The sequence below is a fragment of the Rhinatrema bivittatum genome, chromosome 1, assembly GCF_901001135.1.
Source record: "Rhinatrema bivittatum chromosome 1, aRhiBiv1.1, whole genome shotgun sequence".
NCBI classification, from domain to species: Eukaryota; Metazoa; Chordata; class Amphibia; order Gymnophiona; family Rhinatrematidae; genus Rhinatrema; species Rhinatrema bivittatum.
Window position 1 is genome coordinate 211,462,391 of NC_042615.1, and position 16,758 is coordinate 211,479,148.

General features: G+C 45.2%; 1 protein-coding gene across 1 annotated transcript in view; it reads left to right on the forward strand.

The window, feature by feature from the left end:
• The window catches only part of MAN2B2 (mannosidase alpha class 2B member 2), a 143,338-nt gene extending 127,014 nt beyond the window's left edge, over positions 1 to 16,324 (forward strand). The window contains exons 18-19 of the mRNA XM_029591516.1: positions 6,573 to 6,690; positions 15,444 to 16,324. Coding sequence (XP_029447376.1) covers positions 6,573 to 6,690; positions 15,444 to 15,550 — 225 coding nt within the window. The 3' untranslated portion in view covers positions 15,551 to 16,324. The remainder of the gene's footprint in view (positions 1 to 6,572; positions 6,691 to 15,443) is intronic.
• Positions 16,325 to 16,758: the final 434 nt, after the last annotated feature.

Here is a 16,758-nt window from a genome sequence, read left to right on the forward strand (position 1 = left end):
ATCTTATGTGGTTCCTGGATATATTTAGTTTAGAAAAAGGCTTTATAAAGTGGATCCAACTGCTGTATAATAATCCCATGGTCCAACTAATGGTCAATGGCAGTTTATCTGATCCCTTTGCATTAGGCAGAGGAAATAGTCAGGGATACTCCTAGCGCCACTGTTTGTTTTGTCCCTTGAACTCCTGGCTATGAAATTACACAATCTGGCAAAGTTTGAAGGTATACCACTGAAGGAAAAAAACATTGAATTTATTTGCTGATGATATGATACTTTTTGTGGGTAACCTGAAAGTTTGTTTAGAGAAAATCATAGCAGTCTTTAAGTTTGGAGCATTTGCAGGCCTTCATATTAACTAGTCTATTTTCAAAGGCTTGTGTGCACCAAAACCGGGAGATAAGCGCGTGACTCGGACCCATGCGCGCCAGGCGGATTTTAAAAAGCCCACGGCCACGTGCGTATTTCCCAGTTCATGCATAAAAAAGGTTTCTGAAAGGGGTGGGGTGTAGGCGTGGTCTGGGTGGGCAATGGCGGCCCGGGACTGCACCATAAAGTCAGTGCATGAGTAGTTGTGCGTACAAGCGTGCGCCAGGATCCCCTACCGCGTAACTTTACTTCTGCTATGGATGGCATGTAAGTCATGTAACAGAAAAAAAAGAGGCTAGTCAGCGGGGATTTAAGGCTCAGGGCTAATAGAGTACAAAAGAGGCAAGTTAGCTAGATGGTTTAGGCTAGGTGCCTCTCCTTTACTGGAGTGAACTGGTAGTGAACTGGTAAAAAGGTCTATTGCATTGCCACACGTACCTACTAAAATTCCCCCCACTTATACGATCGAGACAGCATTCACGCACCCATGTGCGCATCAATATAAAACTGTGTGCACATGCATGCGCGGATAGCCAATTTTATAACACACGTTATGTGTTATAAAATCAGTGCGTCCATGTGCACATGCCAGCAAACACGCACGGGTCTTAAAGTTTACTTAATAGTATAACAAATCAGAGGCATTTCCCTTACATGGGTAATTGAGAGGGAGCTGGGAGGGCATTTTTTCTTTGAAGTGGCCCTTGGAACGTTTGCATTATTTATTTATATACCTGGCACATATACAGTCTGAACTTTTTAAATTTAACTATTTTGAGCAAAATTAAAACATCTGAAGAAATGAAGAGCCTTGCCTTTGTCACTTATGGGGTGTTGTGCCTTAATCAAGATGGTGATTCTTCCAAAATGTCTATTTTGCCTGCAGATGCTCCCAGTATGGATTAAAACAAATATTTAGATCAGCCATCAGTACATTTATTTTGAGTAACAAAAGATTGCAAATTAGATTTGGCCTACACTGATCAGAGAAACAGCAGGGTGGTTTAGTGTTGCCAGACTTATGAGTCTACTGTATTGCATGCCTCTTATGTCTCATACAGGAGTGGGTTTCCAACACATCTCACTGTATGAGCTTCACTGGACTAGCAAGTCTTGCCTCACAAATCTGCTTCACTTTTTTTGAAGGAGTTAATAAACATGTGGATAAAGGTGAACCGGTAGATGTAGTGTACTTGGATTTTCAGAAGGCGTTTGACAAAGTTCCTCATGAGAGGCTTCTAGGAAAAATAAAAAGTCATGGGATAGGTGGCGATGTCCTTTCGTGGATTACAAACTGACTAAAAGATAGGAAACAGAGAGTAGGATTACATGGACAGTTTTCTCAGTGGAAAGGAGTTGGCAGTGGACTGTATTGGGACCCTTACTTTTCAATATATTTATAAATGATCTGGAAAAAAATACGACAAGTGAGGTGATCAAGTTTGCGGATGATACAGAATTGTTCAGAGTAGTTAAGTCACAAGCAGATTGTGATAATTGCAGGAAGACCTTGTGAGGCTGGAAGATTGGTCATCGGAATGGCAGATGAAGTTTAATGTGGACAAGTGCAGGGTGATGCATATAGGGAGGGATGACCCATGCTGTAGTTGCACGATGTTGGGTTCCATGTTGGGTGCTACTACCCAGGAGAGAGATCTAGGCGTCATAGTGGATAACACATTGAAATTGTCGGTTCAGTGTGCTTCGGCAGTCAAAAAAGCAGGCAGAATGTTGGGAATTATTGGAGAAGGAGTGGTGAATGAAACGGAGAATGTCATGATGCCTCTGTATCACTCCATGGTGAGACCGCACCTTGAGTGCTGTGTACAGTTCTGGTCGCCGCATCTCAAGAGAGATGTGATTGCGATGGAGATGGTACAGAGAAGGGCGACCAAAATGATAGAGAGAATGGAACAGCTTGCCTATGAGGAAAGACTAAAGAGGTTAGGACTTTTCAGCTTGTAGAAGAGACGGCTGAGGGGGGGATATGATAGAGGTGTTTAAAATCATGAGAGATCTAGAACGGTTAGATGTGAATCGGTTTTTTACTCTTTCGGATAATAGAAAGACTAGGGGACACTCCATGAAGTTAGCATGTGGCACATTTTAAACTAATTGGAGAAAGTTCTTTTTCACTCAACGCACAATTAAACTCTGGAATTTGTTGCCAGAGGATGTGGTTAGTGCAGTTAGTATAGCTGTGTTCAAAAAAGGATTGGATAAGTTCTTGGAGAAGTCCATTACCTGCTATTAATTAAGTTGACTTAGTTAATAACCACCGCTATTACAACAACGGTAACATGGAATAGACTTAGTTTTTGGGTACTTGCCAGGTTCTTATGGCCTGGATTGGCCACTGTTGGAAACAGGATGCTGGGCTTGATGGACCCTTGGTCTGACCCAGTATGGCATGTTCTTATGTTCTTCTTTCTGGCTGATGGCTATACGTAAGGCATAGATTTGGTGGCGGAAACATATAGGGCACAGTTCTACAGTGTCCCCATTTTTATCCCTAACAGGGAATAGTGAATTTTTTTACAGGGACTGGACAATAGGGTATTCCAGGATTGGTCTGGCAGGGGACTGAGAAATCTTGAGTAACGGATTGATCCGGAGACTACCACTATTTACTCTTTTCAGCGATTGCAGGAGACATGGGGCTTGCTGAGAACACACATCTTTACCAGTCTACAGGGATGGCAGTACTGCCAGTAGATATGCGAGGAAGATCTGGGGTTATTGTCCCCTAAGGATGATAAAGAGAGTTTTTCTGATACTATTCCTAAGTTTAATAAATTAGCGATGCATGTAAAATCTTTCCAAATTAGCATTGCTTTGGAGTAAGAACTGGGAATGGAGCTTGAAGAGAGGGACATGCAAATAGCGTTTACATCCTTACGCAAGCATTGATCTCATCAAACTTGAAACTCCTTCATCAATTTATATCACCAGAAATCTGGAGTTAAAATGCGGTGGTGGGACACTGATTCTTATATAAAATGTAATTCACAGGAGGGATCCCTCTGTCATATGTTTTTACTGGGTGTTATAAATTGCAAGATACTGGAATCAAATCGGGGTGCTGTTGGATTGGGATGTGGGAATTCAAATTCCCTGGTCAGGCCAGTTAATTTATTTACGTTTACTTGACCAGAATTTACATTTTCAACAATGGAGGGGAAAGGTTCATCATAGTGCTCTAATATTAGTGAAGAAAATATTATTGCTAACTTGGAATATTCCTGAGCTACCTACTTTTAGTTCTGTAAAAATCTGATGAAACAAATTGCTCAGATGGAACTATTGAGGAGACGAAAGTTTTGTATCCCAGACAAATGGCCTCACAACTGGGATACTTTCGGTTGTGGGAAAATGTGTCCTGTCTTCTTTAATGGATATTCTTGATATTTTTTCTTTTTACAGTAACTTTTCTTTGTTTTCTGTACAGATTGTATTTTGCAAAACTGTTTCGAACATGTACCAGCAGGGTGTGAATGTGTGTGTGTGCGCTTGTGGTGTGTATGGGAGGCATGAGATAGAGTAAGGGGATTTAACCAGGAAAACAAATGTGAAAAATCAAAACAAAGAAAACGATCACATGAATGACTTAGTTGACATTCTGTGTTGTTTTTGTCTTTAATGCTTTGCTGTATTTTTATATTGTCAGATTTTGATCGCTATGTTGACTTCCACCTTGTCTGATAGTGTAACCTTTGTATTTGCTCTCTGTGAGTCCAGTAAAAAGAATTTTTAAAAATCTGTAATTCGCACTGACACTCCTCAGCTTTGCACATCCAGAATGTTGTAATCATTGCTGGGTAAGACAAAAGTAACCTCATCAACACCGAGGAAGGCAGAGAAATTACCAGCATCTCATTCCAAGAGGAATGAAGCCACAGAAGTGATGGCCGACAGCGGGGAAGAAGAAACCTTAAATATTCAAGAAAAATGCATCCACAGCAGTAATTATGTGTGTGCAAATACAGATAAATGGGTAAACTGACAACTCCTTAGGAAGAGCGATTGTCACTAGTCTGCCTATGTTCAGGTAGTTATGTACCTACAAACCTGGAAGTAGTTTCCAAAGACAAAAATACTTGGGCAGAGAAAAGAAGGCAAAAAAAAAAAGAATACACGTGGATTGGAAAATTCTGTTCAGTGCATGCATTTTACGACCTCGACCTAAACACACATCTGAGATCGCCCCTTTTTAAAGTGCCTAAAAGTAAGTGCAGTGTGAACCCTGTGTGCACCCTTTAACCATTACAAGGGCAGTTTTCAGATAGGTCAGTTTACCCTGGTAAGTGGCTTTGAAAATCATCCGCTTACGGCATAACCTGCCTGAGGCAAAATGCATGGGACATGCCAGCCTTTTCTGAATGCCAGCTCACCCACTGCCACAGGACTGAAATTCTCAACAGCAATTTCCTAGAGAACACAACCCCCCCCCCTTCCCCCGGGTGTCAGCATGTCTCTGAGGCGATGGGGGAGAGTTTGGGGCTTGCATAATCAAGGCTCCTCTGGGAGCTTCCCAAACCCCAACCCACCCTCACTCCCGCCCGGCACTGTTCTGCCACCCCCACCGGGCCGACACTGTGAGTGAGCATTTTCAAAACTCACTGACTGACTGTGATGATCAGCGCAAAGCAAGCATCAAGATCAGCTCCTCCACAGAAAGATGTGTGCCTGTGCGCATAATAGAAAAGCATTCAACCAAAACGGTCTTCAGCCTTTGCTTACTCAGGGTCTGATGTGATTAGGTGCGCTAGGCTGAGTGCGCCGTTTTAACTCCTGTTTCTGTGCACGTTTTTGTTCGTGTAAGTTTATTCCCAGTCTATTAAGGATTTTAGCACACAAAAAAATGTGTGCACATATTAGCGCTACTTGTAAATCCCATGTTACTGAAGACGCTAGCTATTACTCTTCAGTGCAGAAAGCTGTGTAGGTATAACGCCCCTTACCTCCAGGCACTCCCGGCATAGCTTCCTGCAGCATGCTGCATCCTAGGGCCTGGCTAGAACCACACGCACTTCCTGCCAGGCAGCCAGCACTTCCTGGGGGCACTGACTGATGATGTTATCTCTGCTGTAGTATAAGCACAGCACAGCAACCTAGCGCCTCAGGAACAGGTATCCTGCCTGCAGTGCTAGTTGCTTTGTGTTCCTGTCTTGTTCCTGTCCTGCTGTGTCCCAGTCCTCCTGCCTTGTCATGTGCCAGTCTTCCCATCCAGTCCTGCCCTGTGGTCTCCCTGGTCTTTGTCTCCTTGGCTTTGATCTTCAGTTGCTGACTTCAGACCAGACTTTCTCCAAGCCTTGCCTGCTGCCTGCCTTGATCTTGGACCGGACCCTGTCCTCGCCTTGCCCTCCGTGACCCTTACCTGGACTCTGAATATGTCTTTGCCTGCCACAGTCCCAATTCATACTCTAACCACTCTCATGCTACCATTGGCCTGTAGCCTGCCACGTGGGAGAGAACCACTTCGCAGTACTCTCTCCTCACACTGGCCCAAGGGTCCACGCTGTGCCATGTTACAATAGGCTTACCTCAGTTTTTTATACTAATGGAAATTTAACTTCTGGTTCAGAGGTGGGTAACGTCAGCTCACATTTCTAGGACTGTGCCCCCATGTGGACCTAGACCTGCATTCTTATACGCATAAACCATGTTTTGTGCATGCTAAGCGTATTTTTCTGCATACATTTTTGGGTTAGCGTGCTTTTTTGTTAACGCCTGCTGCATTAGCACACCATTAGTTTACTGCATCTGGAGTTAAATTATTTTAGCACAAGTAAAGAAAAATCCAGGGCATGTTTTTTACTCATGTCTTATTACATCAGGCCTTCAGATCTAAAACACATCTGTGAAGGAAAAAAAAATCTTTAATTATCCAACACCAAACTCCTTTTTTTAATAAATGATGGCATATCTAATTTAATGAAGACTGTGAAGTGTGTTATTGTTTATCAGGTACATATTAGCAAAGAAGTGATAGTTAAATTTCTCATTAAAAATAAAATTACGCTGTGATATGTCTAGCTGGCATCTCTTAAACAGTTTTTGATGACTTTGTTAAAACTAGCCTGGCATCTTCACAATTGTTTAATGGGTTCTGATGCGGCTGAAACAAGTCATATTATCTTCCTATGTTTTATAAGTAATGTGCCTTTTAACTTCTGCTATGTGTTTTTCTGGCACTGTGCTTGCAGTCTCTGCTGAAGGGGTTGGGGACCCTTAAGTCAGTGGAAGAACGCTCTCTCACAGGAACCTGGGACATCAGTAGTATGAATCGGTGGAAATGGAAAACAAAAGAGCAGAGAAGCAGAGGTGAGGATTTTATTTTATTTTTTTTAGTTCTTAGAGACACTAGAGCAGAAGTCTAGTGATAGGGCTGTTATACAAAATACTGCTGTTTCTCAGGCCAGTCTGTACTGGGAATTCTGCTGGGTGAAGGGAGAGGGAATCCTAAGAATCGCACTTACAATGAGGTCTTCTTACTTTGGTGCATGTATAGGTTTTTGAGGCATGGGCTCCTGACCTAGAAACTGGAATCCCATGAGGAGGTGCTGATCAGGAGCATGGAAGGTTGCCATGCCAAAATAGTCCTACTTTTCCAAAAAATGTTTAGTTTTTATTTCACTTGAGATCCTCTGATTGTGCAACCTTCTACCACAGAAGCAGCAGTCATGTGTTACGGCCTGCTCCATTGAGGGCAGAGAGAAGGTACTGCATCTAGGCAAGGGTGTACATTAGAGAGGCCAGGTGCTCTGAAGCAGATGTTCTGCCTGAAAGAAGCCACCATTCCTCACAGTTGAGCCCTTAGGTGCAGTTGGCCATCAGGACTTAGCAGGTGGAAACAGGAACCAGAAATAGAGTAGAGGACCAGGTTAGGAACAGGAACAGGCCAAGTGAACAATAGAATCATAGAGCAAACTCTGGAGACTATTGGACTAGCAAACGTCTGTCAGGCTAGGACTCCTTATAATCAGCCCTCAATTTAGACACGTCTAATGCTAGTCCAATAGGGAGCTTCTGGAGGTGGAGTCTTCCTACTGTTTAGCTTGATACTTCCTACAGGATTCTTAAGGAGCCAGAGTCTCTGTAGTTACATTGCAAGATCCCCAAACCTTGAATGCCAAGGGCCTCAGGTTCGATCCCCACTGCTCCTAAAAATATGGCCCTTTTGATATTTGTCTGATGCCTTCTCCTTTTCTATTATTTTAAATAGCACTGTCATTTATAAGTTACATATTTGAGAAGCAATGAAATAATTTTGGGGCCTATTTCTTAAAGTGTGGTATTTGTACTGCAGGGAAAACTACTATGGGATTTACTAAACTGCAGTACCGAGTCAGCACGGGATCCTCTTAAGATGTGACATCAGCATACCTGTCCTCCTCCACGGCTTGCTAGGGGAGCATAACCCATGTGTTTGGACTGTTCTAGCTGGCTAATGAGGAAGAAATTTGTTACCTAATTTCCTTTCCTTGAATCCTGCCAGATCAGTCTAGGGCGCACATATGAGACTATTCAGTTAATTCAGAACCTTGTTGATTTGCTTCATATCTAAAATATGCCTTCTCTCTTGGGAACCATGAAGTAAATGGAATATCTTCCTTGACCCATTGAGACACCGAGACTGGGGCCACTGTCCATGAGACCACCTTCCAGGTTCCAATACTTTCTCATGGAACCTCTGTACCATCTGACCTCTTTCTTTAAGGGGAGATCCTTCTCCTTCTACCCTTACCAAAGGGGATAGCATCAGTGGCTGTATGCCCTTCCTTCCTTGACCCCTGAGGTCAAGTGCCAAAATCACTGAAAACTCTTCTCTAACTGTACACATCCCACATCCCCGCTGCCACAAATCCCATCACTATTGCTGTTTCTGGTCTCCAGATGCTGTTTGATGACTCCCCTATGTCCCTGTGACAAGGTGGAGGACTTTGGGCCTACTTCCCCTTATCTCATCCGGGACTGCTCCTGGTGCCACACAAGCTGCGTCAGGCAGTGCCATCTTCAGATTTCCCAACTTCTGCAGACACAGCTGGTCCAGCCAAGGCAGGCCACATCTCTGGTTAATACAGTGACTCCTGGCAGTACGTGCACTGGATAACCACAGGCCTCAGATCCTGGACCTGATGGCATCCATGACACTCAGACCATCTGATATTGACACTTCTCTCAATGCACAGAAATAGAGGTTAAGAAATTAAAAACTATGGGCCGGATTTTAAAAGGGTTACGCGGGCCGGGCCTATTTTAAAAAGGCCCGGCGATGCGCGTAAAGCCCTGGGACGCGTGTAAGTCCCGGGGCTTTACAAAAGGGGCGGTCCAGGGGCGGGGTGGAGCGGGGGCAGGGCCAGAGGCCTCCAACATAGCGGCCATTGCCACTGTGTAGGAGGATTGCGTGCCGGCAGACTGCCGGCGCACGCAACATGCGCCTGCCCAGAGGCAAGTGCAAAAGGTAAGACAAGAGGTCGGGGGGGGGGGAAGGTTAGGTTAGGGGGAGGGAACGGAGGAAGTCAGCTCGGCTTGGCGCGTACAAGGTGCACAATTGTGCAGCCCCTTGCATGCGCCGACCCCGGATTTTATAACATGCACGCGCATGTTATAAAATCGGGCGTACATGTGTGTGCGCCGGGTAGTGCGTGCACATGTACGCCCATGTGCAACTTTTTAAAACCTATCCCACTATGTATATAATGCTACCTATTTATTGGACTAAGTTAATTCATTCTTGATTCATTAGCTTTCGAGAGCTAATTCTAACCTAAAGAAGAGTGTACTAGCTCTCAAAAGCTAGTCAAGAAATGTATTGTTAGTCCAATAGTAAGGTATCATCATATATATATTTTTTTGTTTTTATATGTTAACCTTTATTTTAGAATTCAAGTGGACTAGCATGGCAGCCAAACTACTACTTTCCTCAATGGAAAGCCATACGCAGTCCCTGAATTAATAAATCATCCTTACCAAAACTTCAACAATCGCCAGGCAAGGCAGCTGGATTCAGTGGCTTCCCTTTCCACTCTAGTAGATTGCTCTGCTCTGTGACAAAAATGTCTGCAGTATCTGGTCCTGGTTTTGCAATTCTTAATATGCCAGGCCTTTGCCATTTCATCCTTCAGTTTCAACAGGGGTATTACTTCAGGTGCTCTGCAGGAACTAATGTGCTCCTCTTCACATACCCCTCAAGAAACCTGCTCGTGAGTATGGCAGCTATATTTGAAAATCCATCAAAAATGCGCCCCCCTAACTCCAACAAAATTGCAGTTTCAGCATCAGAATGTTGCGGTTTTCCCTAAAATTCTCAAAACAAGTTGAAACACACAAAATCATTTCTTAGCCACTCCCCGGCTAAGCCATAATTTCTGTAAACACCCCCTTGGGAAACAAGTCCACACTTTCTAGCCCTGTTGAGCACTAACCCACTCAGTGCAGATTGGGGAAATTGGGTTCTGTGAGTTGTACCGCAGGATTACACCTATAGGACCACTAAGAAGAGGTTCAAAAGTTCACAAAAATAAAGCAGGTCACCACAAAATGACCAGATAAAATGGAGAAATTACTTTCCTGATAATTTTGTTTTCCTTAGTGTAGACAGATGGACTCAGGACCAGTGGGTTTATGTTCCCCTGCCAGCAGATGAAGACGGAGCTGTATATATAGTCCTGCAGTGACCCCAGCCTGCCAGTATCCTCTTCAAAAGCAACATTTGACAGACTAGCAAAACACTTGATTAAAACATGATTAAAAAATAGGCAACCATAACTGTACTCAATCAACAAGAAACAATGAACTCACATAAGATTCTAGGTACCCTAAGCTAGGGACTGGATGAGCACTTACTAGTAAGCTCTTGGGATCCATATCCCCATAGAAGGACTATTGACAGCCTCATGCGGCAGCCAAGGGCAGGAAGCTGAATCCATCTGTCTACTCTAAGGAAAACAAAATTGAGTAATTTCTCCATTTCCTAGCTTGTAGACAGATGGACTCAGGACCAGTGGGATGTACCAAAGCTACTCCCGAACAGGGTGGGAGGCTCCCCGATGTCCAGTCAACACCACACGTGCAAAGGCTGCATCCTCATGGGCCTCCACATCCAGACAATAAAACCTGGAAAAAGTATGTAAGGAGGTCCACGTCGCAGCTCAGCAGATATCAACGGGAGGCAACAATCTAACCTCTGCCCATGACACTGCCCAAGCCCTAGTGGAATGAGCCCGAACCTGCGTAGGCAATGGCTTTTTAGGATCCACATCTGCGGTCATGACTGCCTCCTTAATCTAGCAAGCTACGGTAGCCCACAAAACCGGAGCACCCTGTGTATTCCCGCCATGGAGAACAAACAGGCGATCCATCATTCGAAAAGTTCAGAGACCTCCAGATACCGCACGACAAGTCTCTTGAAATCCAAGGATGCAAGAGGCGATACTCCTTCGCATCCCTGACCTTATCCAGGGACGGCAAGGAGATGGACTGATTCAAATGAAAGTCTGAGACTATCTTGGGCAAGAAGGATGGAACAGTACACAGCTTTAACACTCACAGAGTCACCCGAAGGAATGGATCCCAGTAAGACAAGGCCTGCAGCTCAGAAATTCAACACGCTGAACATGTAGCCACCAAGAACACAGTCTTAAAGGTCAACAACCGCAAGGAAATGCTATGCAGCGGTCAGAACGTAGGGCCCGCCAAAAAATCAAGCACCAAGCTAAGACCCTACAAGGGAGCCAGTAACCTCAAGGGAGGCCTAAGATATTTCATTCCCTTTAAAAAACGAATCACATCAGGGTGAAACAACAATAAACCACTATGCACCTGGCCCCTGAAACAGGTAAGAGCCGCAACCTGCACATTCAAGGAATTAAGGGCCAATCCTTTATTCAACCTATTCTGCAAAAAGTCCAGAATAAGTGGGATCTTAACTGAACGAGGAAGAACACCATGCTCTTCACACCAGGCCTAAAGAACTATCCAAACCCGAAGATAAGCCAAGGAAGTGGAGAACTTGCGAGCGCGAAGTAAAGTGGCAATCACCGCAGAGGAATAACCATTCTTCAACAGGTGAGCCCTCTCAAGGGCCAGACCTTAAGACAGAACAGAGTCGGATCCTAGTGAAGAACTGGTCCCTGCTGTAACAGATCCATGTGTGGTGGAAGGTTAAGGGGGTCTCCACCAGGAGTCTTCACAAATCTGTATACCACGGACACCTGGGCCAGTCCGGTGCCACCAGGAGTACTAGTCCCCTGTGGCCTTCGATCTTGCAAATTATCCTCCCAGCAGGGGCCACAGAGGAAAGGCATAAAGCAATTTGTCTTCCAGCCAGACCTATACGAGTGTCTATTCCCAGGGACCAGGGATCTCTCAGCGACTGTAGAATTGAGGAACCTTTGCATTGCGAGAAGTCACCAGCAGGTCTAGGCCCCAGTGATGCACAATCAGCTGAAATGCCTCGGCTGACAACACCCTCTCTTTTGGGTCCCGACTCTCCCTGCTTAGAAAGTCCGCTCCCACGTTGTCTTTTCCTGCGATGTGAGTGGCCGAGATCATATGCAGCCTATATCATAAGCTAGTCCATTTTATGTGACACTGGCTGGCTCATGGTTCCTCCCTGTCACCATCGTCATGTTGTCCGACATCAAGTGAACTGCTGGATCCTGCAGCCTGTGGCTGAACTGCAAGCATGCCAGCCGTACCGCCTGGGCTTCCAGGCGATTGATGTTCCAGTGGGACTCTTTGGCATTCCAATGCCCTTGGACCATCAACTTCAGACAGTGAGCCCCCTAACCGTGGAGACGTGCATCTCTCATGAGTACCAACCAGGCCGGAGAGGACAAGGGAACTCCCTTCCTCAGATGATCCTTCTGCAACCAATCCTGGAGGCGGGAGCGGGTTTCCATTGGCAAGTGGAGCCGAACTGCATAGTCCTGAGACTGTGTGTGCCAACGAGACAGTAGAGAGCGCTGAAGAGAATGCATATGCGCTCTCATCCATGGCACACTTCCAGGGCTGCCGCATCCTTTAGGTAGGACCACACTGTTAGACGCATAGTGATCACCAACTGATGCACTTGAGACATCAATTTCCAAATCCAATCTTCTGGTAGCAAAACTTTGTCCTTCCCAGTGTAGAATCAGACCCCCAGACACTCCAACGACTGGGATGGCTGAAGATTGCTTTTGGTCAGGGTCACCACCCAACTGAGCACCCGCAATAATGAGATCACCTTGTGTGTCACCAGGTGACTCTTTTCCTGAGGCTTGACTCAAATCAGCCAGTCGTCCAAATACGAGTGCACCAAGATCCCTTCTCTTCACAAGACCACCACTACAACTACCATAACCTTGGAAAATGTACTGCAAGCAGTGTCTAGACCAAAGGGCAGTGCCCTAAACTGATAATGGCTCCCCAAAATCACAAAGCATAGAAAGCGTTGTTTCTCCAATCGGATGGGAATATGAACGTAAGCCTCTGACAGATCCAGGGAAGTCAGAAATTTCCCCAATTACACTGTCATTATCACAGAGTGTAAGGTTTCCCTGCGAAAATGAGTCACCTGCAAATGATGGTTGACTCTCTTAAGATCCAAGATGGGACTAAAGGAGCCCTCCTTCTTGGGCACAACAAAATAAATGGAATAGCGCCCCATACTTTCTTGAGACATATGCACCAGAACCACAGCCCTCAGCTTGAGGAGCCTTTGTAGTATTTATTTATTTATTTATTTGTTGATTTTTATATACCGACATTCGTCGGAACATCATGCCAGTTTGCATTGTAACAAATTAACAAGAGAGTGAAATACAATAAACAGGGAAGGGGGAGCAGCAATGAAGGAGGAGAGAGGACAGCAGTAGGAAGGATAGAGAAAGAGAGAATTTATAGGAACATTCGAAATATAAATTAACAATAGACAATATATGTACAGGTGGGCTGGTAGGTACCAGACCATTGATGTCAGTGAAAGGGATAGAAGGGGGGGGGGGAGGGAGGGACAAGGAAGGATAAGATAAGGGTGGAGGAGGGGAACTAATAACACAGTATTTAGGAGTATGAACTCCACTGTCTGCTTCTTCTGCGGGGAGTAGTAAGGGAACACCATGAACATGTCCTGAGGAATACTGTGAAATTCTAGCACATATCCTTTTCGTATCACCTCCAGGACCCACCAGTCCGATATGATCTTGACCCCCCTCTGATAAAAAAGAGAAGTCCCCTATCTCAGGTTCCTGAAGGTGGGTTGGTAAACCTTCATTGGGAGGTACGGGAGGATCCAACACCCAAGCCTGTACCTCATCTGTCACAAACGCCTGGATCCTGCAGCATGAACTCTCATGATAAGGAGGCACTGCACCTGTCTGGCAAACAAGGTGCTGCACCTGTCTGGCAAACAAGGAACTGGAGATTTTCTCCACTCACTGGCCAGGTTCTTCAACTCATTGTCAAACAAGAGTGAGCCATGAAAAGGCAATTTGGTGATATTATCCTTGGAGGTCACATCGGCCGACCCGTTTCTCAACCATAACTGGCAACTGACCACAACAAGTGAAGACACCCCTCTGGACAAGGTATGGACCAAGGCATAGCCCGCACCAGCCAGCGTGCATTGAAAAGCCTTGGAGCGGGGCCTAGCCTACAGAGGCTGCTCAACCCACCAGGCTGCCCACATCCCTTGATCTCCCATGGAGCAGGATGAACATTGGAACGGCACGCCGAGCTTGGAAGCTAGGCAGGAGAAGGAAACCGTGTACAGTAAAATCTCCTGCAAAGTCTCTGTACATATCTTCTTTTTTTTTTTTTTTTAACCTACCGGAGCTCAGCCTTACCTGGCTGAGCACAGAGACTGTTTCCGGCTGCGGGGGGAGAGGACAATTGCCATCACTGTTGCGCTCGGCTTCCTGTACCTGCTGCCTTTCAGCCGCTCAAGCAACTAAGGCCACACTGGCAAAATCAGCTACTGACCCAAGGCACACCTTTGAGGGACCACAGAAATCACTTCAGGAATTCTCAACTGGGGGAGGGACCTTTATGGGCTTTCTTTTCCTTCATTTAGATTTCAAATTTCTCCTTCCAAAAAACTCAAAGCAATCCCCATAGGGAGATGCACGTCCACCATCTGCCGGAGACGGAGAATACTGGTAGGCTGAGGTCACTGCAAGACTATATATACTGTGAAGTCAGCTTGCTCTATCTCCATCTGCTGGTAGGGGAGCATAAACCCTCTGGTCCTGAGTCTACAGTCCTGAGTCTACAGGCTAGGAAATTAGCTTTTATCGAATAGAATAAAGTTTAGTTAATTAAAAATGTATATACTGCATACTTCATACAAATTTCATAGCAGTTTAGAAGCATAAAACATACATAATCAACTAAAAGAACAAAAACAAATTCTATACATAATCATCAAAATCTCAGGATACAAAAATGGAGACAGTCCAAGATACACAATCATAAAGGTAACAGCTTCTTAGATTCCACAATCACAACAAAAACTACAGTTCCTTATGCTGCTTAAGTCACTTTCCACGCAATAGTATTCTGGTGTCCTCCCAGAAAGGCCTTTACCTCTTCAGCCCCAAAGGGTAAAATCCTTCTGCTCTCACACAGCATTACTCACTAGTGGCAGGTTTGTAAAAAGCCCAGCCCTTAGCTACACTTCCTGGTGTCTTCAACCATTCCAACGCACTTCCTTCAATTCTCCCACAGGGACTCAGTCATCCATCTACTGACCCACCTTTTTTGGGGATTGACCCTCCTGCCACTCAGAAAGAGCCCTACACCCCTTCAACCTCCCATTTCTGGAAGATTCCTCTTTTTAAAGAATAAAAAGGCTGACATTCTACTAGGAAGGACTAAAGGCCCTTACAGCGATATGGAATCAAATTAAAAAATACAGAAGGGGGCCTGTACCCCACCAACGATAAAGTGCACTTGTATAAAATAATGTAGAAAGGTACACTAGTATTTCTAAATTAGAATTGCTGTATTTCAAAGGGCAGTCAGCAAAGATGATTGATTGTAAAACTATGTGCTGTGTTTATATGCAGTAAATATCTTGTTATATTTTGCAGAAATTACAAAAGATCGCAGAAGGATGAAAGGAGATTTTTCTGTGACTCTTCAACCCAAGGAAATTAAAACTTTGTTTATATATTTTCAAAATCGTTCATTTTTGTAGAGATTTATATGGATATTTGGGGACATGATAATATTACTTTCCAATTTTTTCTTATATGGAATAATATTTTGTTCTATAATAAACTGTAAAAATATGATTGAGTTGCTGTGCCATTTGGATCATTTTTTTATCATTATATTTTCTTGCAAATCTTTTTTTTTCCTTTCTTTGGTATATCTATGAGCTGGGAGTCAGCATATAAGGCACGACATTCCCATGCATTGACCATTTCTCCTGTCATTCTTCCTTTGCTGAGAGATTGCAATTCATTCAGAGCTATTTTTTATGGTGTCCTTGGATCAGCCACAAGATGTCAGAATAAGAGCAGATTTTCCTAACTCAACAAGCCACCATGTTCTACAAAGATCTCCTCCTCCTACTCCCCACCAGGACTGGGAGTTATCCTGCCTGTTAAAAGCTAAATCTGCTTTCCCTTTTTGTCTTGGAATCAATCACCTACTTTCAGTTAAGTTTTTGCGGAAAAGCAGTTGCTGCACTGATACCTCTTTAACAGTCTGGAAGTGTACAAGAAGTGTATTGAAAAGAAATTGGAGTCCAGTTCCGGTTTAAGGTTATAGCACTCAGTGTGTATGTATTGGGCCCCCACCATTCCTGGGGACACGGAGTGGGCCGACTGGGAGTGACAGTGAGATAAGCTTCCATCGCTCCATGTTGCTATGGCCTGCATCATTGTTTTTCTATTGAAAAACTTTCCTCGCTCTGGGGTAGATTTTCAAAGGGGTATGCGCGTACCCCCCGAAAACCTACCCCAAACCCCCCCTGCGCGCACCGAGCCTATTTTGCATAGGCTCGGCGGCACGCGCAAGCCCCGGAAGCGCGTAAGATCCGGGGCTTGCATGGAGGGGCGTGTCGGGGGCGTGCCATGAGTGACGCAGCGTTTCGGGGGCGTGCCGCGAGTGATGCAGCGTTTCGGGGGCGGGCCCGGGGGCGAGGCGCCAGCCCGGGGGCGTGGTCGTGGCCTCCGGACCAGTCCCTGGGTCGGGTGATGGTGCTCCAGCAACCCGCTGGCGCGCACAGATTTACGCCTGCTTTCCACAGGCGTAAATCTGCCAACAAAGGTAGGGGTGGGTTAGATAGGGGAAGGGAGGGGAAGGTGAGGGGAGGCGGAAGGAAAGTTCCCTCCGAGGCCGCTCCGATTTCAGAGCGGCCTTGGAGGGAACAGGCAGCGCGCGCTGGGCTCGGCGCGC